Source organism: Mesitornis unicolor, unplaced genomic scaffold (genome assembly GCF_000695765.1).
Source record: "Mesitornis unicolor isolate BGI_N332 unplaced genomic scaffold, ASM69576v1 scaffold40481, whole genome shotgun sequence".
Lineage (NCBI taxonomy): Eukaryota > Metazoa > Chordata > Aves > Mesitornithiformes > Mesitornithidae > Mesitornis > Mesitornis unicolor.
The window spans coordinates 1-25,491 of NW_010165185.1; the positions used below are offsets into that span (position 1 = coordinate 1).

General features: G+C 40.3%; 1 protein-coding gene across 1 annotated transcript; it reads right to left on the reverse strand.

The window, feature by feature from the left end:
* Window positions 1–2,117: 2,117 nt before the first annotated feature.
* Window positions 2,118–13,655, reverse strand: DMC1 (DNA meiotic recombinase 1). Its single transcript, XM_010194540.1, has 13 exons — window positions 13,596–13,655; window positions 12,962–13,006; window positions 9,937–10,083; window positions 9,552–9,634; window positions 8,889–8,941; window positions 7,955–7,996; window positions 6,655–6,727; window positions 5,930–6,021; window positions 5,013–5,086; window positions 4,801–4,915; window positions 3,891–3,951; window positions 2,891–3,007; window positions 2,118–2,187 (listed from the first exon to the last, which is right to left on the reverse strand). The coding sequence occupies exons 1-13, from the start codon at window positions 13,653–13,655 to the stop codon at window positions 2,118–2,120; spliced, it is 1,032 nt and encodes a 343-aa protein (XP_010192842.1).
* Window positions 13,656–25,491: the final 11,836 nt, after the last annotated feature.

The window sequence follows — 25,491 nt, forward strand, 5'->3', positions numbered from 1 at the left end:
CAGCATGGGTTGTGCCGGCAAACCCCGGTCACACGGCCCCCTCTCCGCTGCTGCGGAAGTTTCGTGGCAACCTCTCCAGAAAGTAAATGGCCTCACCCCTTTGGCCACTGCGGGATTACTGCGAGTGGTCAAAGAAATGCCGTGTTTGAAGGACACGGCGCAGATGCTGTGTTCATGGCCTGTGAGCGAGCAGACTCCTAGCTAAAGCATAGAATAAGCCATGAGGCAATTTTGTGGCATAGGCCATACGTTCTTTAGGGCTCTGCATATGCTTCTAGCACCTACCAACAAATAACCATCCTGGCCTCATCTGGTGGGTGATTTGGGTACACCAGCCAAACGAAGCCTTGGCCGAAATTGCAGTTCTGCTGTCACTGCTTTCTGGGCTGTCAGATTATCAGAAACTAGTTACGTTGACAGAGGAGAAAGGGAGTCCCCTTTCGGACCCTTGAAACAAGTGGCAGCCTGGAACAAGACACAGGTTGTTTACCATTTTACTTTTAGGTGCTTGATGGATGGATGGATGGCATATGTGAGAAGCAAAAAGTGATCTTGGTGCTTAAAATAAAATATTGGAAGAAACGTGGGTCTTTTTAAAGGGGTGGGAGGGAGTTGGGTAACACTGTAAGCTCTCCCAGGCACTTGGTACTTGGCCATTAGGTACAAGTGCCTGGTGTGGGAAGGACTGGCACATCCGAGGCATCAGACACTACATGAAATAACAATGGCTGATCTGTTCCTGGCTCTCTCGCTGCCTTTGTGTCTCTTCACTGTGAAAAACACTGCTTTCCCTCAGGAAAAACGTCAAAGAGATGTTAAGAAGCCACTCAGGGAAGGCAGACTTCAGCTCTGTCACAAGATGAACCCTGGTTACAGTGTCAGGCTTTTCTTGGGTGAATTTCTGGTCATCGCTGCCTTTTTACTCCCTGTTATCCTACATGAATTAGTCAATCTAAATGAAAAAAATATCAGTGAGGACAAGTTCTCTAACCAGACACTAAAGTTAGACCCGTTCTACTTAGCATTTTTATACAAGAAGACAAAGCAAGGCCTTCCCTTAAAACATCTACTGTATAAATTGTTGAGTTTATTTTAAAACAAGCAATTCCATGAGCATTGGAGGTAATGCAGACTGAACTGGTATTTTGTCCCCTGATGGCCTATTTCTGTCTTTATTCCCAGCTGCTTCATTTGCCCCCTGTGCCATACGTCCCTTTCCCTCGGTGTAAGTACCAGGGCCAGCCTCTCTCCCCTATACAGCCACTGTTTTTGTTTTCTTCTGCTTTTTAGTAATAATATTTAATAATAATCTTTAATATTCTTCCTTATATTAGGAGACTGACAAGGCAATTATGTAAGTTTGTTTCTGTAGAGAACTGGATGAAAGGTTGTAAATTGTTGGGTTGCATCCCATTTATTTCTCTCATGAAAGATCAGTGAGATTATTGAGACCAGGGTATGATTCAAAACACCCAGACGTAAGCAGAGTGCTGTCCTAATTCATAATCTTTATTTTTAACTTTAATAAGAACAGTTTTAAAACTTTCTCTCCAAAAAGTAGAAAACACTACATGAAAATACAAAGATTACCCAGTCAGGGTAAAAATGCTTCAAAACATACTTTTAAAGTAACTTGTTCCTCTAGAGTACCTGAGAGCCCATCTAGTGCTTGGGCTGTTCCTCCTGCCGCTGCCTTTTCCATTTATTGATGTCAGTTTTCTAACGGAGTTTATTCCAGTTCTGTTCTATATTAAATTCTAGCACATAGATATTCTCTGTGAAAGAAACTAAAAAACGAGTATATTAATCTCATGTGAAAGGAGAGCTTTGATTTTCACAAAATATAGGAAAAGGATTCTTTGAACAATTCACATGCTTATTTCTGAAATCTTTTGCCTGCTGAAAGTTCAGCTGAAAAGTGAAGACCCTAAATGAACCGAATTCAATTAAGATCAATAAAACTGAACTAGACAGAGTTCATCCCAAAATATTCTCTCAAAATATCTCAAATGGTTCCCAAAAGATAAAAATGCAGGCAGGCGCTCGGTGACCTTGCACAGATCTTCATCCCAGCTGCCCGGGCGGTTTTCAGCTGTACATTTACATCGGTTTTCTGCCTATTCTTTGGCATCCCCGATCCCTCCAGCAGTTATTGCAAACGTGGCTTCGTTTTCAGGCATCTCGGGGCTGAGGAAAAAGAAAAAGAAACAAGGAACTTGTGGGCTTCCCCATGTTAAATGTGGTTGTGAAACAGCCCCCAAAATGCTGGAAGTGTAAGCAACCTGGAAAGCTTCCATGCCTTCGTACCTGTGTGCAAACTGTGGAGTTTGATCAATATTATCAAGATGAGAAAATGTGAAATGGGCCTCTTGGAAGGTGGCAAACACAAGGGAGGGGAATGGAGAAGGTGCAGGAAACGGAAAGATTCTGTCTGTGCAAACTCTAATTTCAATTTCTTTGTTCCTGACCAGAAACTCTGGTCTCTCCATGCAGTTTCTCCATTGCAATCTTTAATGGCTTGTGTCTGCTGCAGTTTATCAGGTAAACTGATACCAATTGTGTCAGCAAAACCAAGCAATTTAACAGCTCTGGAACTTTCCTGCCAAGGGACCACCAGTCTCACCAAACCATCTGATAGTCTTCTCTAAGAGATGAGCATCTGGTAGGATTTATGATGAAAGTCTATGTAATTTAATGTATGCAATATATAAACTTCAAGTCTCTTTATTACTCTGTCCTTTCAGCTTTTCTCTCAACTTACCATCCAGAAACGACGTTAGTTTGAAACCACGAATTGGTTGTCAGGCTATTAAGTTTCAGTACCGTGAACTTTGCCACCTTACAGTTGCTCATAAGGCAGGTTCCTTCCTGTGAAGCAACGGTGATTTACCTGTCATATATCTTTGCAATCCGCAGCTCCCCTCTCCCTTTCCTCAAACTAATCCTGGTAGTCGAAGCATGAGCAAGGATGTGGCCCCCAATGGGCTTTTTTGGGTCTGCCTGAAAGCTAAATTAGCAAGAAAATGGTGATGATTCACTGTGCAAATTCCAGAGGTTACTACAGTGATTAACTGTCAGATGAGGCATATTGAACTCAGTAATGAATAATAAATAGGTAAATATACATATTTTAAAAATAACTTTAACACACTTGCCTAAAGATAGGATGTTCAAATGTCCAATGCTGGCATAATTTTCCTCTCATTAAAGTCAAGATGCTCAAGAAATACAATAGCTTATAAATATCTAAAGAGGGGGTGTCAAGAGGATGGGGCGAGACCCTTTTCAGTGGTGCCCTGTGACAGGACAAGGGGCGACGGATACAAACTGGAACTCAGGAAGTTCAAGCTCAACATGAGGAAAAACTTCTTTGAGGGTGACAGAGCACTGGAAGAGGCTGCCCAGAGAGGTTGTGGAGTCTCCTTCTCTGGAGACATTCAAAACCCGCCTGGACGCCTTCCTGTGTGACCTCGTCTAGGTGTTCCTGCTCTGGCAGGGCGGTTGGACTGGATGATCTCCAGAGGCCCCTTCCACCCCCTACCATTCTGTGATTCTGTGAAATACACAACTGAAACTTCACATAGGTTGCTCCAAAAGAAAGTGGGGTGCTTTTTCCACTTTTAAAGGCTTGTTCTTATCATTCAAGTCACAGTGAAAGAAGCCATCATGCCAGGCAGCAGATAAACATAAAAAAACTCATTACAAAAACTGAAAGAAACCTATAGGTGTCATCCCTGAATGATTCATCGCACCAGAGGGACCAGTGACCAACCTGAACCTTAATTTTTATGCCTTTTGCTTCATACAATCTGAGTTCCCATCTCAGTTAAATATGTAATACAAAAGAGAATATATATATATATTTTAAATAGTGGAAAAAAGTCTCTTACGTCATAGTTGCTCCTGGATCAGCAGTCATCTGGTTGGTCACAAACACAGCCACATTGTATTCTGCAATAGAAAACAATGCAAAGAAGGTGGACTACATCCAATTAGAATTCCAAAATATTCTCCCGTCCATGGTAAAAGCAAGGTTGCTGCCGAAGCACTTCAAATTTCAAATGAAAGAGAAGCAAATATTCTTTAAGTCTGATGGCTGGAGTTAATCAGCCTGAATTTTTTCCTGTGTGACTTCAGCTGTGATACTTATGCCAAAACTGAGCACTTTTCAGAATACAACTGAACAAGTCTTTCTCAGTTCCCATCTTCTCTGTTGGCTCCCTGCCCTCTGGCCCCTCTGTCTCCCTTTGTGCTGTTTTTTAATTTTATTTTTTATTTATTTACTGCATGAAAAAACATTTACTCATTCCTCATCAACATTTCTGAGGCATTCCAAAGAGGAGGAACCCTATTCATCCTGTCATCATCCCTCAGGGCATTGCAGAGTACTGAGAACATGGCAATGGGCAGGGCTTTTTTTCTCTCTTTGCCTACATCATTTTTGTTTTTCTGTTCTTCATGCTTCTCTTGTCTTTAGACTGTGAAAATTCAGGGAAGACAATTTATCTTATTATATATTTGTCCAGTTCTACAACCTATTCTCTCACTTAGGAATTCTTTTAACAGTATTTCTAGGACAACTCTAAAAGTTGTATAGTTCCAAAGATTCCTTCATCTGTCATCCTGAAATAATATAAGTTTGATCTTTTTGGTAACTGACAGAGGTGTAAAGTGAGGAAAGATTCCTGGAGCAGTGCCTGATTCATAATACACTTGGACTACTAGGTGGTAGTGCTACCAACAACTGCCATTTCAGAAGCTTCAGTCCACGTTTTCCAAATTTTTCACTGTTTCCCTTACCTTCTGATATTTTTTGGAGCCTTGACAGCATCTGAGCGAGTTTCTGTTGTCGTTCAGCCAACTCTCCACGACCACTGAAATCCACACGGAAAAGTGCCATTATGGAGTCAATGATCTGCATTGTAATTATGCTGGATAAGTAAAGATAGTGAAAGAAAAGAGGAAAACATGCTCTGAAAGCAGTAAGCATACAACAAAAATCAGTCTTGTACCAACAGCTTGAAGATACCCGCTTCCTCGTGGAACTTGGCTGCTACATAGTCCAGCAATTCCATCTGATGTTCACCTGGTGGGAAGTACAGTTGCCAAATGAGACTGGGACCAGAAAGAGCTCTGAAGCAACAAAAGCCTCAATTTTAAAATTCCTTTTCGAATGCCTGCGCTGTTTATATTTTCACTGCCAGCAGTTTTAAATGCAATGCCAAACAACAAGCTACCTCTACAATAAACCAGCAGTGCCTGCATCTGCAGGTTCCAGTTTCCACTTGCCCAGCTAACGAAACTTCTTTGTGAAAATCTTCACAACAAAACTAGGCATGAAGACAACATTTTCTCGTGTTAACGACTGAAAAGCAATACGAGCATTTCAACTTAATGTTGAATTAAATGACACACAGGAATTGTAGTAATCATATTACCCATTTTCATATTTTACTCTCAAAGTAAAATTCCCATTTAAAACTTCCTTGAAGTTTTAATGCAGTGTCTTGCGACAGAGTGTGTTGGAGCTGTCCTTATTCAGTTTCGTTCACAAGATCATAGAGAATTTCTCAACAGCATTTACAGATTTAAATTACCTTCAGGCAACCATGGTTACATTAATTGGTGCTTCTCTTAATAAGATGCTTTGCTGACACTTGTCATGTACATGGTAGAGTTTCCTTAATGTTGCAGCAAACTGCGAAACTTTATTGTTTATGTAGCGCAGCCGAGCTGGAAAACTTTCACTGAGCAAGACTGCTCAGTGTGCACCACCAGAAACAGAAAATGGAAGCAAGCTTGTTACTTCTGTTAGCAACAAAATGTTCATGATGATCCTCGGAGCGCAGTAATAAACCGAGAACTATTAAAATGGGAGCCTTAGAGAAAAAAACCATCGATATCATGCCAGCTGCAAGAATGGTCTTACTGGTATATGCACGTGCATACAGCACGTTGTCAAGCACTGCGTCGTGGTCAACATTAAAGCGATCAGCAATGTCACGAAGACGGTCTGGTCGGCTGACATAAGCCAAAGTTAAGGATTTCTCTTTGTACAAACCCTGGTCTGAAAATAATCAAACTCCATTCCAAAATAGAACTATGGAAAAACAAAGAAGAATATTTATTTTGATCCTAGAGAAGAGTGACTTTTTCTCTTCACACTGTCCCACATATCCTAAAGGTAGTTTAGGGTTCACAATGATAATTGCTTTGTCTTTAGGCTTTGGGGGGGTGGAGAGGTAGACATATGGATATCTGTGATCTAGGAATTTAACTGTGAGCAAAACCTATTTATACACAGTCTACCACAGATATGAATTGTTAAAAATAGCACTTAGTACTTAGATGTATTTCTCTTGAAGTAAATAGAAAAGCTTCTATCACCTGTATCATTACCAAGAAGGCATACTGAATATAAAAGAACCCCAGTTAAAATCTGTATCTTAACTATTTTTTCCAGGTTGTATTACATCAAATGACAGAGAAAAAAGTCACTGCACACTGCACACTGTGCTCTGCAGGCTTTCTGTGTCAGTCACAGTGTTTTACGTGTATGAAGGTGACTGGAACCTGCTTGTGTAGGAAGTCTTTCCTGTGTAGAACTGTCTTTCCAGTTATCGTACCTGTAGCTTTCAACAGTTCAAAAGATACAAAGTGTTTTCAGTATCAATGAAGATAATCTTTCCACCTGTGTAGGAGTTGGGTCCTGGAAGCTGAGCTGTCACTACAATGAATCATAGAAGATCAAGATGAAAAAGTAGGAAAAATATTTTCTTGCTTCCTCTATTATTACTTTTTAATAAAATACAACTGCTTATCCATATCACAAAGAACCACAGTTTTAATCAACGGGGAAATCAGGAGTATCTCAAGTCTTGTTGCCAGCTTGAGAAGAAACTCAAGCTACTTTTCTTGATTTGAGATCAGATGAGATTTAATTAATGGTGTTGAAACTGTGTTTCACTCAGTATGATCACTAAATCTGTAAATTTTGTATTTAAAATAGGTGAGGATATTATTAATAAGTTCTTATGTACAAAGTATCTTCTTAATCCTCTGCCGAAATTATTGGTATTGATTTAGTAGGGATTTTTTTCCAGCTGTAACTCACATGATCAAAAATTCTTTGGATAGGAACATTCCCTGATATGCAAATAGTTATTGATTTTGGGTTTAGTCTTTTTGGAATGAATAAGCTAAAATTCTCAACTCATTCAGTCGTAATCATTCATGCAGAAGGGTACGATTCTGATGACCTTGAGGGTGTACTAAATGAAAGAGGCCTTATTTTTCCAGAATGTGCCAGAATTCCTTTTAGGAATAACAGAGGGTTCGTTTAAGGGAACGTTTGCCTACCCAGTGTCTGGTGACCCTATTCCAGCAGCATTAATAGTTATGTTAGTTATTATTTACTTCCATTTACACGTTGAGAGATATCGCTGGGAAATCAGAGTCCTGCTGTATTTGGCACTGCCCGAATACGGTGACTGCCAAAGCCTTTGTTTATCCAGTTACTGTCAGCCTTTCAGTGCCCTTTCAGAATGTCATATTCAGCAAAACCTCTCAAAACCAGGAAATTAAAGAAGTTGCTGAAAAAGAATCTTGCTTTTGCCCTTTTCTGAGCAGTGCCCCTGTCCACCTGTAACCCAGATTTGTGCTCTGCTTTTCCATACAGTGTGTTTCACTGGTTTCTCTAAGACGGTCTATTATCTTCTCTCTCCTTATGGTAAAACTTAGGTTGATGTGAAAAGTATTAAAAAGGTAATAATTTATGTGAGTTCTCGACTCAAGCACAATTAATAGAGGCAAGAGTCTCCAAGGTCTCTCTCACTGTATTTCTAGAGAGAAAAGATTATGACTTGTCTCTTTGTGTCTTTTTATTTCAGATATAGCTGTAAAAAACAGATTCACTGAGAAGAAACGGGTGTCTGTTTTAAGGTAGTACACCTACCACAAAGGGTGTGAGATAGCTGGGTTTTGCCTGTCCGGAACTCTGTTAAATAAAGAAAAAGGAAAAAAAAAGTCAGGGTTTCTTTTTCTGAGTTTGCTAGATTCAAAAGTTACTGCAGTTAGAAACTCTCTTACTTACAAAATTCACCTTTAAAAATCATTTAACCCCGATTTATAAATCATATTCTCTGCAGTAGAAATGTGTTACATGAAAGGCAAAAGCTGAAATGCTTTAATTTGATCATGCTTGACTGCTAAGGTCATTTATTCTTTTCTGTGTAGAAGTTAAAACCACATGGTGTTGTGGAAAAGTGTTAACTGAGGGAGGAAGGGAAAGAAATGGTTGATTCCACTGACCTGGCCCAGTTTCATTTTCCATAAAATGATCAATGAGAAGCTTATGAGTTTATTAATTTCATTATATCAAACCATGTCAGTCACCAGTTTATCTTTTCTAAAGAGAAGAGTACTGTGTTTTATGAACTCTTATTTTTGATGTTAAGTGTTAACCATTAACTGATCAAACTTACTATAACAGTAGATTAATTGTTACTTCAAAATCTTACATGAAATGCAATGTATCCTGAGTGTGAGTAAATAAAATACCTTTGGTGGTAGTTTTGTTACTGGAAAGGAACACATGGAAATCAGGGAAGTTTTTCCTATATCACTTGTTAGTAACTTTATTAATAATGCTATGTTGTACTGAATCAGCAGGCCTCAAGTCTAATGATTACTCAGCTCAAACTTAGTCTGCAAGCAAATGAAGAGGAAAAATGGGAAAACACTAAGAGATGTTGATTCATTCTTCTTACTCTTGCTCATCTTTATGACTACAATGTGGTAAATTTGATAGAAATAATCCAGCTTGATTTAAAATCTAAACAAAATTGCATTCTTTGTTCAGTAGTACTCATCTGATACGGTTTTCTCACCTCCAAAGGCCTCAGTGATTGCCATGCTTTCAATCCCACCACCCAGCAATTTACTGGAGAAAGGAAGAGGATTACGATATAGTTAAACCCACAAAATCACAAGAGGAAAGTAAAAAAAGAGAAATTCTTGTTACTTTAAGAAAAGTTATTTCTGCCCTAAAGCCCCTCACTTGATGCCTTAAGTGCAGGGCACTAAATGGTCACTGATTCATAAAGAATTAGCTCTGTCTCCACCTTCCTTTCTGTGTGCAAAAGAGCTATAGAAATTATTACTGGAAAGAAAGAAGAGAAAAAATACCTTTGAAAAGATAACATTCCATAAAAATATCTCAAGGGAGGTCTTGAAGACTTACAATTTTCACCTGAAACCTGCAGGTTATTTTGGCTAGGTGAAAAAATGATGGTATGTTCGGGATTCCTGGATGCAAACTCTCTTTATTTACAATGACTGTACAAAATCCAGTTTCCCCTCAGAAAAGGAGTTGGTTTTGTTGCTTACTGATGCAAGCATCTTTGAGCCAGCACTAGCTCCAAATGCAAGGTAACCTACATGTCCTAGCTGAATATTTCTTCCTTTTATATTTTTGTGTCTCGTTAAAGACAATAAATGTGATTACTGGAACGATTTGGACTGAGGAAAGATTTAAGTAAAGAGAAGCTTACTCAAATTCCTGGCTGCCAGTAGTAATATGAAATACCATCTTCCGTTTTTCACTGTACTCAAAGGCAGTCTGGAAGCCTGGTTCCTAAGGAAGACCAAAGAGAACATCAGAGGTTTATTTTAGCTTTAGCCTGAAGGTAAAGTGCAATATCCTACACAAATATCTTCTCTCCACCCTAGCCTCATTTGCACAGGTTGGATATGAAAAGCACCACAGCATCTGTCTGGTTGCTGTAGAGTGTAAAGATCCCTTTAGAGTAACGAGCAGAATAATTTTCAGAATTATCTTGGTGATGTGGTAAAAAAAATATCCGTTAAGACAAAAGTTGCACAACATTTTGGAGAGGCCAGCATAAATTTAAGCTACCAGGAACGTGATTGACTTACAATAAGCTTGTTTGCAGCTTCTTTAATCTTGTCTACTTTGGCCTCTGAAAGCCCTTTTACATTGCACAGTGCCCGTCTTGTGGTCATCTGAATTCCTTTGATCGTGCAGATCCCAACTGACTTCAGTTTTTTAATATCTGCTACGTTCTGTGAAGAAAGTTCCCACCTATGAGAACTCATGACTAGAAGGCAGAGTAAATATCTGAAACATATTTTATTATACTTTCATATGCATGTGGATTTTCAGCAAGAAAGAAGCAGATTTACAGGAAACTCTTTGTTACGGCACCAACAACGGGAAATGTTGAGTAACATTGCTGTGAGGGACCACGGTGAAGAACCATCTTGGTGCTTTTGAGAGAAAGGTGTCTTGGGTCCACCTTACCCTTATTGGGTTCACCACAATACACTTGTATTTATGTGTCACTGCTGAGTGCCAGTTTTCTAGATCCAAGGTGGTCATAAGGAAACAGTATGGATTTATTGCAGGCAGCATGGACCCCAACCTGGTAAACCCTGTAACTCTCACTCTGTCCTTGGTTCCTTAGCACAGATAATCTGTAAACCAGATAATCTGTTAGTGGGTAATTGGGAGCTGACTTGTAACTGCTGTGCTGTTTCTGCATGTTCACAGTATGTCCAGTTAACAACACACATAACCTGGCAGATCTGACTGACGCTTCAGGCTGGAATGAACTTACTGGCATTTTTCATAAATTGGGTGCAGCATGACTTCAGTCAGTGCCCTACTGACACATTTTGCCTCCTCTCACCTCATTTTATGACTCTGACATCACTGGAAACTTAAAAGGGAAGCAACAGATTACTCACAAGAAAAAACATGTGCAAGGTGTGGGATAATTCTTCCATTTACCTTTTCCAGCCAGGTTTTTTCCTTTAAAAAAACCCCAAGCTATGAACTGGATGTATTATCTATGTATCTACAGTGTGTGGGTGCATAGGACACAAGAATGGAGCAGGGCTAAATTAGAAATTAGTCATGTTCATTGGGAAGCTTATTTCTCATCCTGTTATATGATTTTGGATTATTACATTAATAGAGATGGATGAGGTAAAATCAGTTACAATTAAAAATTACTCTTTCACTCAAAAAAAATCATAACCAGCAATATAAAAAGGATTGAGTTGTTTTACTGTGATTTTCTGTTAAAACAACATACTGCTGCAAAGATCATTTTTCTAGACCAAAACTTTAAATGCATTACCCATGCATTTCTTCAGTGGCCTTGTGTTTCTGGTCAAACTTACAGCTGTTCTGCCCTACAAGTCCCGGTGTGGTAAACCTAGTTACAGTAGCTCTCTCCTTCACAGGTACACCTTCTACCTACAGCTTATGTACTAAGGAGTACCAAGGATCGTAGGATATACTCCTCTTTAGGCTATAGTTCAATACTACACAGTGTTCTGCAGCACTCCTGGCTTAATGTACTGACACATCTGCTCCCTTCTCCATCTCTTTGTCCTCTGCCTTATGTTGCAGCTCTGTTCCAGTTGTGTGCCCCTGAGGCGGAAAGGGGAGCAGACTGAGAATTTACAAACACAAAACTAAACCACGTTTTTTGTTGTGGTAATTTTTGGGCTGATTCTCAAATCCAGTTCACAGGGTGGCTACAGAAGCAGACGTGCCCTAGACATGCTCTAGGGGCAGGAACACTCACCAAAGGCTGCAGGCTCACAGCACCTTAATTCCTACCAAACACTTTTGCATATCAAACCACAGTTTCACTTGTGCTAATCTGACTCTCTTTGTGGCCACACTGTCAGACCTAGTAAATATTTGTCTCTCTACTCCTTGGGAAAAAAAAAAGCAAAACCCAAAAAGCCTATTTCTTTAAGCAAATGAATTTAACAGATATGGGCCATCATATGTTCAAACAAAGATTTTAACTGGCACAGCTGAGAACAAAAACTTCCCCTAGGGTGTGGAAATAACCATTTGGAAGGAAGGGGAAAAAAACAGAGCAGGAAACCCTTATTAAGCCAGAAGAACAGCTTCAGTCATTACTCTTCACAATGTTTCATACCTTAGTATCACTCTCTGCATACCATGTCTCATTTAATATTGACAGGCTAGGACAGCTCCCTTCCAGCTCATGAGGTCAGCCTCTTTGGCCAACTTGCTAAATTTTTAACACAAGAATCTGTGTATTTTTCCTATGTTGCCCCATAGTTACAACTCCCAACCTCATGATCCTTCTTCAGAACTCTCTTTAAAACTGTGAGTTGCCAATAAAAAAGGTTGACAACAATTATGCTATTGACACACTGAGCCCAGTAACTGTGGTGCTGACAAACGCTGCCTCGTTGTGTCTGTGTCCTCGCAATCTGAACCCGTCTGTAGCCATTTATCCTAGAGTTAAATGTTTCCATACTTTGGGCAAACACAACTCTTTATTCTGCTTCTATAACGCTGAACGTAATAGAGTTCTGGTCCATGAGCCAGTCCCCTGGATAAACATATAATGATAGCAATTCAAATAAATAGGTGATGTTTATGTGACAATTAATGATGAATATCATAACAATTACAAGAATTCGTAATTAATGAAGAAAACTAACCACTTATTTCTCTTGCTTCTAATATTTTCTTTCCTCCCACTCTACCCCCTTCACCAGCATGCTGAAAATAGTATAGCAACAATTGTCACAGTGTAATTTCACAGGGACCCAAAATGCAGGCGTAATTACAAAGATTGGCAGGAACAGGAAGTAATCTATCACACAGTTTTCAAATAAATTAGCAACTAGTTGGTTTTTCAAGAGTGCTGGGTGCTAAATACTTTGAATATCTTGCCACTTTATTTAGGAATCTGATGGAAGTGAGATTTTCTGAAAACCTGTCTTATCACCAAAGGCAAAATTTGTCTTCACATAATTGATTTAGAACTTATTGCAAGGAGGAATTTCAGTTACTTGTATCGATGTGTATATGCTTTTGGAGAAATAACCTTACAATAGCTTTATGTGGACACTTTTGTGTGGTTAAGTCATTGCTAATACTTACAATTCCATGCTTCTGTAGCAGGTCAATATCCTGAAAAAAGGATTCCTAAAAAAATAGCAGAAAAAAATACATTTTGCTTTTTCTTGTAATTACATCTATCTCACTATGTGTCTGCTTCAAATTTGCAAACATTTAAATGTATTTCAATAATAATTAATCACTTGTTGGACTACACAAATAGGCAAAGCCACATTTCCTATCACCTTCTTCATAAACCGTATTGTCACACAGGCAAGGAGTCCTCTGCTGTTCTAATAAAATGTGTGTTACAATCATCTTCTTTCCACCACAGTTCCTCAGCCTTTTCTGGTTGATGACCATTCCTTGGAAGCATTAAATTAATTGATAGTCCCCTTGCATTTAATATAGAAGAGTAAAAAATAAAGAAATAATGATAATCCCATTAAAAACTGAGCACAGCTTTTGAAAGATTAATGATGAGCACTTGAAGAGCAAGGCTGCACAGGGACTAGGAGAATGAGATTTTCTTGGTATTAGACTGGAACAAAAATTTAAATGCATTGAACTCCCTAATAGTCTTTGGGGAATTTCTGTCTCTCCCTGGATTTCATAACACTATCAAAATAACTTTAAACATTTGCTGCACATATTTTTCAGTGAACCATAAATTTACCTCATCATCTTGGAATCCTGGTTCTTCTTGGACTACTTGATCCTCCATGGCCTTCATCATGAAAGAGCAGGCAATAAAATATTGATCACTAGTGAGAAATGCAAACAAATACAGCATTGAGGTGGCAATAAATGAGTTAATGACTGTAAAAGGACTTTTAAGAAGTCCTTGAACTACAGAACCTTCTCAGTATGCCATCACATATGCATGCAAACTTGGATTCTGCTTCCACTTTTTGTTATCTGACCTACCAGACCAAAAGGAGAAAACCTCCTGCGTTACTGTCAGATGAACAAGTTTGGCTAGAAAAGGTTTAGCAGGTATTAGGAAAAGATCTCATTCCCTTGTGAGAAACTTGAGTCAGAGTATGAGTTTGGAGATGTGATCATTTTAAATTATTTATCCTAAGTGGAATTTATTCTTGTTAGAAAGCTAAAGGCAGTCTGTATTTTTATAGCAGAAGTCAGCAGAGTTGCAGACAGAATGCGTCATGGAAAGGCTATGCAACATCTCAGCTGCCCCATCTTTATGGGACAGGAAGCCCACAAAACAGCTATTGCTTCTTGCTATTGAAGAAGGCTACAACTTCTTAGTTGTATGTCTTGAGAGCAGATTATGAAGCCGTATTTGTTTTCAAGTTTTTTCTGGAGTTCAGAATACCTAACAAATGCTGAAGACATGCAAGTAATGCCTGTAAGGAGTATGCTTGCATGAAGAGAATAAAAGGGTAACTTCCTATAAGCAAGGCCTAGAGCCAGAATAGGCACTTACTGACAGTATGGTCAAATAAAAAGCAAAATATTATCTCCTTAAATTTTATGAATGCAAGAAAAAACTACTGCTAAGTAGTTCCTTAGAAATATGATCTTATAACCTGCTGTATCAGTTCTGTGATTTTGTAAATGGATAGATTGCTTCTGTTTAAATTGTGAGCTTGCCTTCACTGTTCTCTCTGTGGCTGACCAAGTTTTATAGATTGCCTCATCCAGATGTGTACATATGTTTGCTTACTCACCCTTGTTAATAAAATCCATGAAAGGTAAGATGAATTTATTATCAAACTACAAGATGGGCTATGCTTAACAGAGGACGTTATAATTTATAGACTAAATATCTGCAAATAGTTTTTTCAGCTTGTAAATGGGTGCTGAAGGTCTGTCTAATTTGCTTGCAAGAATCTTGTGTATACAGATGCTGGGAGAAGCGAGAAAGAAAATACTATAATTTTAGAATTATTTTCTTTGGTTTTGGCATGAAAATATGATGGAGCCACTTCTGTTAGTGTTTAATGGAAATATTCCTATTAAAGTCACTTGCTTCTGATAATGCCAGGATATATTTCATTTCTATTTCAGAACCCTGACAATTATGGAATGAGAAATCACGCCTTCACATCATGCCTTACAGCAATCAGAAAAATAATTACAGTAAAACATTATTTAAAAAATACCTGAAGAGGTTTAAAAAACCCCTTAGCTACAAATACTGAAGGAAGAAAAACAAGCCATGCAGAAGGCATTACAATCTCTTCCTCCATTAAAAATATCCTCCTGAAATAAACATAATCCTGCACTCCAAGTACAGCTGAACAGGTTATGGGATTGTTGTCCTACTCCCCGTCCTCAGGCAGTTGGCATCTCACAGAAAAGAAGAAGGAAACTCAGACCCATGCCTTCCTGCAGGCTCAGAGGGAAATGGAGAAATTATACCGCACCCTATGAAAAGCTTTAGGGACGAAAAAAAATCCTCCTATTTAGTGGAGAGTCCTCCTGTTGCTGATGAGTTGGTGCATGGAAAACACAGAGGATTTCAGCCACCACTGCCTGCAATAAACCAGATTAAAGGGTGAGAGACTGAGACAACACAGCAAATCCACAAAGAAACAGAGACCTTCATGAGGACACATAAACACTTTTGTGCCACCTGGGGTGCCCTGACCCTCCTGTAGCTGCCCTGGGAGCTACTGATAAGGACATGTGAGCCAGACCCCGGTGCCGCACTCCTTTTGACAGGTACAGGCCCACGGTGTTGACAGGGGCCTGGCCGCAGGATGTAGCCTTGGGTTCAAGTGAGCACTGGGTTTTGAACCCACAGAAACATCACGGCTCAAGCAACTGGAGCCGACTTTGGGCCCCCCATTAGGGCAAGATCTGACCTGCCCCGAGGGGTGTGTGGGGGACTCCGAGCTAAAATAAATGATTAATCATGTATGAGCACACGGCTTCATTTGGCTTTTCCTTGCCAGCTGCCTTTTCAGGGGATGCACGTTTCTGTTCCTAAAGGATGAGGCACCACCCAATTCCCCCTACCCCGCGGAGCACCAAAATTCCCCGTCAAAATTACAGCGATAATTAGAACACACCTCGTCCCCGGACCCCTCCGGGCCTGCGGGTGGTTACGGTACCCCAGCGTGCAGGGATCCGAGCTCCCTACGCCCCGCCCGGGCTGCAGCTCTCTCCCTCCCTCCCGTCCGCCTCCTCCTGAGGGAACGGACCCGGCGCTTTTCCCGCCGGAGCGGAGGGGCAGGGCCCTCTCGCCGAAACGAGGCTGCCGTGAGGGAGGCGCGCGGGCTCCTGACAGGAATGGGGGTGGCCTCTTTCCTTACCCTCTTTCCTTACCCCCTCTCCCACCCACCCCCCCGAAATACAGTTAAATTCATGACTTTAATTACTTTATCATCTGAAATTTATCGCCTACTGTATTGGCCATCGCTGAGGGTCATTGTGTTACCCTTATTTTACAGCTGGTGAAGAGAGGTTTAATAAAGACATGGGGTGGCGTTGGCTGGGAGGGTGCTTGGTTCAATACAGCCCAGCCCGATTGCTTTCAGGGTGCCATACATACCTCTTCCTAAACGAGGCACACGGAATTTTTTAATTGGATGGCCAAAACTTCTCAGAAGCCATCCATTTCCAAAAACTGGGAGAGAAATGGCTTGTCTGAAGTCACAGGGTGAACAAATGAGGCTGAGTCATACACGTGGTTTAATCTGCCATTTTAAAAGGATGGGAAAATGTGCTGCTTAGGATATAAACACTTCTACAAATCTGCAGTCTTCTTGGAGACAGTATTTGGGAAGCAATCTCCCATTTTAGCTCACCTCTGGTAGCACAGTTGGTACGGGACCACAGGGGAAGGAGAGCAGGGGGAGCTACTGGCTGCCCCTCAGGGTCACCCCTGTCCTGAGTGGGGGGTTCAGATGGCAGAAGGGACAGGAGCAGGATCTCAGCCTGTTTCAAGGTGCTTGTGAAAACCTCCCCACCCTGTACCTGTGGGAATTTAAGAGTACATGTGGGTGTCATCAGTGCTAGCCAAGTTGTTAAAATGATCAACAAAACCCACAGCCTCTAACCATCATCAGCATACCACAGGAGTGCTCACAGGGTCCCCACTCAAGACATCTAGGGATTTATCCAAATACCTAAAGTCTAATTCTGGGTGTCCAAGGCTTTGTCTATACGGAGGAACTGGCTGGCACTGCTTTTGAAAACTGCATTATTCCACAAGAGCTCTTCCAGAAGAGCACTTAGGCAGACAGCCCTTTAAAGACAAAGTCCTTCACAAAGTATGTTTTTATTCCAAAACAAAATGCAGATGCAGAGAGTGATCCTTCTGGTGCTGCTGAATGGCTCTGCAGCAGCTAACACCTCTGAAAACAACCTTCCCTCCATTACCTTTCTAGTTCATAATATAGTTCTCAGGGGGGTCAATGAATGCACAGAATCTGAACATTATTTCCCACCCTAAAGTGCTACTTTGGGCAATAAATTACATTCTACATCTTAAAAATGTTGTGTGATCATTAACTGTCCATTCAGCTTCCAGCTGGCATTGTACAGTAACCCCATCACATTACACACCAGCCAAGTGAGTCGAGGCATCCCAGAACCTGCTCCTTCCCTCCTGCAGGTTTTGCTGCTGACCAGTGCACCTCCCGCTGTGGGTGAGCCACTGGCAGTGAGACACACAGCTGTGATCTGCATTTCTTCTCACTTGAGATCTTATCCCAATTTGGACAAGATGAGAACCAAGCCAAACCATTGCCATAAAAATACTAAGTATTGAACTGATTTTTTTCATCCTCACAAACCATTTTGACCCATGGTTGCAGTAGGAAAATAATGTGGGGTCTTTTTGTTTGGTTGGTTTGGATTCAGATGTACATGGATCAAATGGACTGAAGTCAAATATATAAGCTAATGCCTTCTCTGAACTTTCATGTTGGCAGTTTGCCTGCTCTTAAGCAGGACAGAATAATCTGATATTTGACATTCCAGAATATAACCCATGAAGATTCAGCCTGAGATATGAGTGTACATTTATGTCTGCACTGTTTTAGAAGAACTGTGCTTTCTGGTTTCCATAGGAATACATTTCACTTGCAGTCGGTCCCAGACTAAAACTGTGACACACCTGAAATCTTCCCAGAATTGCAGAATGCTTCTGGGCACAGATGCAGCAATTTCTTCATATGCTTCAGCTCTCCCTTCTCAAGCAGCAATGGCTTATCCCCCAGCCCTGTAAAGCTGAAAATACATGTTGAGAGAAAGAAAGAGAGAAAGAATACTGAATGTTTCAAAGGCAATCCAAGTATTAACAAGCTAAAAACTTTCTTTTGTCTCCTACAGCAAAGGAATATACAGCGTAAGAGTTCAGTATCACCTCGGAAGTTATGTTAGCTATTCCAAATACATCCCCAAAATTACCCAAATCCACCCCCAAAATTACCCAAATCCACAAATTATGACAGCCTTGCATTGACATCTCACTGTAGGTACACCCTTAGTCACATCAGAATTAATGGTCACTGCTTCCAAAACAAAACCTGATGAAAACCTTTCTGTGAGGCAGTGCCAGGGAAACAGATTCCACCTCAGCCAGTCTCAGGGAAAGGCCGTGCTGCTTTAATGTGCTCCCTGGACTTGCACTAACTGCACACATCACAGCTCTTTATCCATGCCTGAAAGCTGTTCTGAAAACCCTGGTTAGCTTATAGGTTATACCTACAGCAAAAGAAAAGAGTAGGAGAATAGAGGTCAGGTTATCAGAACACAGTAGGATGATACACACAATTTTTTTTTGTTTTTGAGGAATTTTTGCTTATCTTTCTGCCACTTCTGGTCCAAATCCCTCATTTATCCACAGTGTCTGTGGTACATTTCTTTGGATGCAGTGTCAATCTTGTGAATATGCCTGAAACTCTGCATATGTTGGGGTAGATTCTAAGTTTTACATAAAGGAAAAAATCCTGCCTACATTTTCCTTCTCTTTGGTTTGAACTAAGATGAACTTCAAAAGCTGCATGCGTGCAATGGGTCTCAAGATAGGACTGGTAAAATATCAGACCTGCCAGGCTTCATCATTCAGACTGGAGTAACAAGAGGGCTCGATTGCTGAAATGGAATTACTGAAAGGAACAGAGATGGTGCTGTGAAACTGAGTGATGACTTTGTCCCAGTCTTGAGATCCTCAGGCAATGCCTTGTTAAAATACTCAATACTATACTGTTGGGAGTGACCCTGCATTAAAAAGACACAGATTTTGCCAACTCTAATTTAACTTGAGTTAATCATTAAGGCTATGGTATAGGATTAGAGATCTGTGTATCAGGATGTCCTGTCCAGACCATGGTTCAACATTGCAGCTCTGGAGGAAATGTTGAATTAGAGGGCTGTGCCCATTGATATTAAAGAGGTGCCAAGTCAAGTCAGGACCACAACAGGCTGGATGCGACTGGAGAGGAAATGATGCCAAAGGTAACTTATGAACATCAAAACACAGACTAGAGAATTCAGGCATGGGTATTTTTCTAAATGAAAATGAAACAATCTGCATGCCAACTATAAAAATACGGTAAGTGACAGCAGTCCGAGCACCATGAGCTTAATTTTCTCTGTGATTTTAATAGATGATTGTGAAATAAGTAATTCTTTATATAAAATAAAGGGTGACATGATGAAAAAAAAATGCAGGCTGGAATAAACAAGGCCACTTTTAAGCTTTGCGAAAACTAAACCCAGCTAAGAGGCTTTCTGGAGACACACATCAGTTTATCATTTGCATCAAAAAGAAAATGGAGGTAAGAAAATCGGTCTCTTTTTGAGAATGCACAAGGAATTTTTTATCTAAGGTAAGAAAAGCAAACTAGTGCTAGAGAACAATAGGACTGAAAGGGACATCAAGAGATGAGCTGGCTCAAAGCAGAAGACACAAAACTTGGCAGATGTTTGTTTGCCTGGGGAGGCCGAGGATTTTCTTTTATCAGAGTTTTTTTGAGAAAGAACCAGACAATTTAAGTGCTTGGTTATCCTTGCCATTACCCTTGTTTTCCACTATTCACTACATAATGCAATTTTGTTCATAGAAATATGCACTATACATTGAGCTAACTTCTAGTTTTAAAAGGTCAGATAACTGGGACTCTAATTCTTGTGTTTTTATGTTTTCTACACCCAAAATCCAGTTCTAAAAGAAATTGCTTAATTGCTGATGGGTTAGCTGGTAGTGTATACAGCTTGCTCTTATCTGCTCACAGCTTTTGGGGCTAAAACACTGTAACCACATAGCCCTGTAACACAGTATTTCCATTCTCAGTAATTCGCCGTAACCTTTGCACTGACTCTGCAAGGCCTCAGGACTGAGGTTTGCTTTGTTTGAACTTCTCTCAACCCTCCTGTACCTTTGTTTTACTTGGTTGGCTGTGACAGCAGTTTCCATAACAGACCAGGTCGATGGCTAATTTGTTTTACTTCTGTTTATCCATGCGTGGTACAGCCATCACTTTATATAAATAGCAGTAACAGTTATTCTACGTAGGATGAGAGATTTATGACTAGTACAATGATGCAGTGCAGAGAGATTAAGGTCTGGAGCAATAGCAGAGGCCTCAAGAAGTGGGGACACAAGATGTGGTGCAGAGGCGTACGAGCGTGTGACGATAATAGGCGAGGCACAGGCTTGGCACTCAGGACCTTATGGGTCTGAACAACTCACCAGCAATCAGTCAAGGAAATGCTGACATGGAGCTGGATAAAACCAGTTTTAAGGGTAATAAAGAAAAATAAATAGTAACTAACATATGCAATAGGTAGGGCGTATCATAAAATCAGGTGTAGCATGGCACTGCAGACCAATGAAGAAAGGTGTAAATGTGTGCTGGCAAACACATAAAAATGATGCCAAGTGGATCCTAGAGCAAGGAAGGAGAAACCATCAATGTGACAACTGCAGACTCCAGACGCTGACAGTTCTCTGTATCACACACACACCAGACTGAAACCACCAACCTTACGACCCACAGGAGGAGTGAGTGAAGAGTTAGAAGCCAAGACGTGTACGTGTTGCCATTTTATAGAAGTACTCTAACTGCATTATTAATCTTTCTGTAAGTTATAGCTGGATCAATAATCATTAGACTCTCAAGATTTCAGCCATACTAACAATAAATTCTTGGCTTTAATTATGCACGAGGTGGGCTTGCTCTTTGCCCATAAACAAGCTTTTGAGTGTAGCAGAGTGTCACTAAGTAGTGGCTGACATATCCACCTCTTAATTTCACTGGTAGCTGATAAATTAAACTCAAGGACTGCCTGAACTAACAAGCAGACCAGTAGCAAAATGGACAGACATGGATTAAGTGCATATCCTGGTGGTAGCTAAAATTCTGTCCTTTAAAATGTTTCACTGAGCACATTTCTAACCTATGCTAATACATATTAAAAGAAAATCTATTGGAAAGCAGCTTTTTCATTTTTAACAAAATATTTTTCCTGCTGGTGCTGTGACATTGTGCACTTTTTCAATCTCTGCACAAAAATCTCTACTGCAAGATATGAAATGCAGTTGGGGAAATATATTACTCTGAATCACAAAATGTATACTTTGGGAGATACAGGTCTTTTTTTAAAACTGGGAGAGCTTTCTAAATAGCTTTTCCAAATGCTAAAATAACTGCTCCTGACTAACTCCACATACATATATTTTTGTTCTGGAATAAGCATACCTCGTTCTACTTTACATTAGTCAACTTTATGATAAACAGGAATAACAGACTAGTTATGAAATAAGACTGCCTACATAAGTAGCTAAGTGGGAGTAGTAGTTACAGTTACATATATCTTTGAATTGACTTCCAAGGTCAGATGAAAGTAGGATGAAGAAAGCAAAAGTAAAACTTATCTCTGTTAGACTGTTATGAGTCTTCAAAGTTGGTGGCAATGCCACTGACAAGCCTGCATTTGAATTAAAGCTCAGTCACAGACCCAGTTAAAGTCCATGGATGTATTATCTTCATTTCACTAAGTAAACCAGAAGAATTGGCTAAATATTCCTCTTCTTGCAGATGAAATGGGAAGCCACTGGCCAAGGGAATGAAGGACATAATGCAGAGGCACCAAGGCTAGGCCTGAGCGGTCTGCAGAGCACAGCTGGGCTGGCCTGCTGCCCCAAATTAACATCTTCTGCTGCAGCTCTCAGTCACCCAAAGCTTTGCTCTGAGCCAGCAGGGTGTTATGCTCTCCCTCATCTAAATGGCTTTGCATTTCCTCTGTTTGTATTCACTCTGGTGCTCATCTGAACAGTAAACCAGAAAAGATGGGATCAGGCAGCTGGGGGATGGGGAAAAGAGAGAAGGAAAGGCTGCCTCAGCAAGGTGCTGGGTCAGTTTTGCCATTCGGTGGCCTCTCACCACTCCTGTAGACAGAGGGACTTCTCTGAGTCTGAATGCATTTACAGGAGGTAATTTGCCTGGCAGCAGCTGTACACATTGCTGCATGGGGCTAGAAAAGAGAAGCAACAGAGATTATTTGCTTTAGGAGGAAGCTGAGGCAGAAAACTTGATTTAGCCACAATAACTTATCAGAATGGGAGTTAAAACAAAAAGATTGCTGACAGATTCACCTACCAGGCTGCAGAACACAGGACTGTGTGTATCCTTCACACCAAAGAAATTATAACTCCTAATACAAACAAGCTGTAAGTATGGCAAATATTGTCTTAACTGTCATGGCCAAAAGAGTCAACGCTTCACTAACTTATTCACACGCCAGTATTGAAAATTACTCTGATAAAGACACAAAGCAAAGCCACTGTATCCACAGAACATAGGAGAGCAGAGTTTTCAGTGTTATAGCTAAAAAAAACCATAATTTATGGAATGTTTTGGGTTTTTTTTCCCTCTCTAATACATTCCAGCTCACAGAAGCTGAGTGCTTCTGTTGTCAAGTAGGCTGAATAATGGCTTTGAGCACACTGCTCTGTTTTGTACTCTGGACAGCATTTTCATTGGCATGCTTCAGAAAGAAGAATGTCTTTAAAGCGCAGCTAACAGAAAATTTTTAATTTCCAGGTCACAGTGAAATTCCCTGGTCACATCAAAAAATGGCATTTTACAAGAAAAACATTTTTAAATTCACACTTGGAAGAGGTTCAGCACTGGTATTTGAGACATTTCATTTAAAACAAACAAACAAAAAACCAACCAAAACCCAAACTTTGAAGAGCCTGTACTAATCATTTTCATAGTGTTTCCACATACCTTATGAGTTTGGAAATGTTAAGGCTTTTATTATTATTTTATTATTATTCTTTTAAACTAGCCATGCTGCAGAACTGAACATGCTCTTCTTTTGGCCAGTTTTCTACTCTTGGCTTTACCTGCTGCTTCTGCAAGAGAGTTTGTACGTAAACCACAGGGAAAAAACCCAACAAAATAGTCTTGCTCCATTTGTATTCCATATGTTTGCTAGGCTAGTGGCCAGAAGAGATCATAGGCAGTTTGTTTTTCAAACCCTAGAACTTGGATAGGGATCGAGAGCATCATCACATAGTTATTTTTAGCTTAGGATAATATTTAGAGCTCTCAAGGAGTTGTAATTAGCTTTCAAATACACTGGTTCCTTGATTTAGCTACATATAAAGCCTTAATTTTCAGTTGCAGTCCAGCTAATAATTTTCTTCAATCTTGCACCTTTTAACTTCAGATATTCATTAACCTGATCATTCTTGTTTTATCCCTTGTTCCCCTTTCCTTGGATTGTCATGGTTTCTTTACCAGCCTTACTGGAAGTGTGTCTATTTCTTAAACATTTCCTCTGTCTAGATCTGAAGAAAGCTCTCTCCTCCTCATGTTTTTGCAGAATTGGTGATGGTAAATAACATTTAAGTGTCTCTGAAACTCAGTGCAGGTGCACAACTCCCACTCAGTTCAGTATACCCAAATACTTCCTCCTGCAGTCCTTCTGCCTGTTTTGTCTGTCCCCACGGTTATTTTCCCACTGGATTATTAAGGCAGCACTTCCAGGCAATCCAAGGCAGAGGAACAGGTCAGTGTTTGAGAGACCAAATTTCACACATAACCTCTGTTCCTAGGGCGATGAAATCTTTGATTTCAAAATTGTATTCAGTACTGAACTACAGCCGTAAGATGCTCCTAACTGACCGGCCACTGTTCCCTACCCCCTAGCGATCCCAGTGCTAATGCAGCAAAAACAAATTGGAGATAAGAAGCTGAGGAGAATAACAACCATCTTTCATCCTAGGCATTGGTAAGGAATGACTGACTGAGTGGCCTTGAAGGAACTCGCTAAACTAAAAGCCTCTGCAAATCAGCTCAAGAGTCTGAATGATCTGGGTAGAGGACTTTTGCTTCAGGAGGAATTAACGTATGTTTGATAGGGAAAAAAAAGGCAGAGAAGGAAATTCCAGACATATCTAGAATAAGTATGCAGTATATAGTTTGTCACCAACACTACATTAAAGTTCCTAAAGAGCAGCTGCTAAAGGAGGGCTGTTGAGAAGCACACAATGCTACAGACTTCAGAACTGTCATCAGTATGAGACTAAAAATACATACAAAGAATGAAGGTTTAGGAGCTGTACTTGTCAATAGTTCAACACAACAGAAGTCGTTTCAGCTCTCTTAGAAGACCTGCTTCCAGAGAAAGGAGTAAAGTCCTCATCTCTCCTCAGGAAGATGAAAAGTTTTAATGGGAGACAGGGAAGGGACATCTGTGGAGAAAAACTGACAAAAAAGCAACACTAAGAAGTGCAAAGCAATCCCACTTTCACGCTCCCTTTACACAAGCAACTGCCCTTAAGAATCTTTTCTGTATTGCAGGGCATATATGGATGCCAACGAGATGCGTTATGTCAGCGGGAGAGAGAAAAATTCACTCCATCTATCACATCATCTTCCATCCTTCTCCAAACACCGCATCACCTCTCTAGGATAAGAGGCTAATTTTAGCCTTCTAGTTTCAAGCATATGTTGAGACTGCTTCCAAACACTTTCCTTCTTATCCTTTTCAAGCTTTGGGTCTGGAGATCTGAAATATTAAATATTAGCAGTCTGGATTCCCCTTGCATAGCACAAGTCAGTGAATCCAATACCTGAGGAAGTATCCGCACTAATTAGACACACGCAAGAGGATACACACACAAGCAGCTTGGATGATTGACAAACATATACACATGTACACATGCACTTAACTCTCCTGCTTCTTCTATGAGGAGCACTTATTATAGCATAGCAAAGGCCTTCAGAACAAGACTGCAAGCTCTTAGTAAAATAAATAATGCTTTACCTTTTCTTCCTTGTTCTGTACTTGGTAAACTCACTGTTTTATATTTTAGCTTTTTGGACTTGGAAGACTTTGCTTCTTTCATGAGGGTGGTACTTGCTAAAAGCTTGCCCATGTCTCAGTTCAAGAAAAATGAAAGGCAGTTACTTTTAGTAATTTACCCTCTTGACAGGATCAGTGCCTTAATTTTTATGTATTCTCTTTAAAAAGTCTAGCCCATCCAGAAGTGAAACATAGCTGTTTCTAGGGCAAAACACAGCAGCCACTAGTGCTAGCAAAACCACGTTGTAGTCATGGGAAGAGGGATAAAAACATCC

Coding starts and splice junctions, on each gene's coding strand:
- DMC1 (XM_010194540.1), bottom strand. CDS start 13,655: ATGATGAAGGCCATGGAGGATCAAGTAGTCCAAGAAGAACCAGGATTC. Junction 3,008..3,890: donor GATCCAGGAGCAACTATGAC/GTAAGAGACTTT, acceptor TTGCTAATTTAG/CTTTCAGGCAGACCCAAAAA. Junction 2,188..2,890: donor ATTGCAAAGATATATGACAG/GTAAATCACCGT, acceptor CTTTTTCCTCAG/CCCCGAGATGCCTGAAAACG.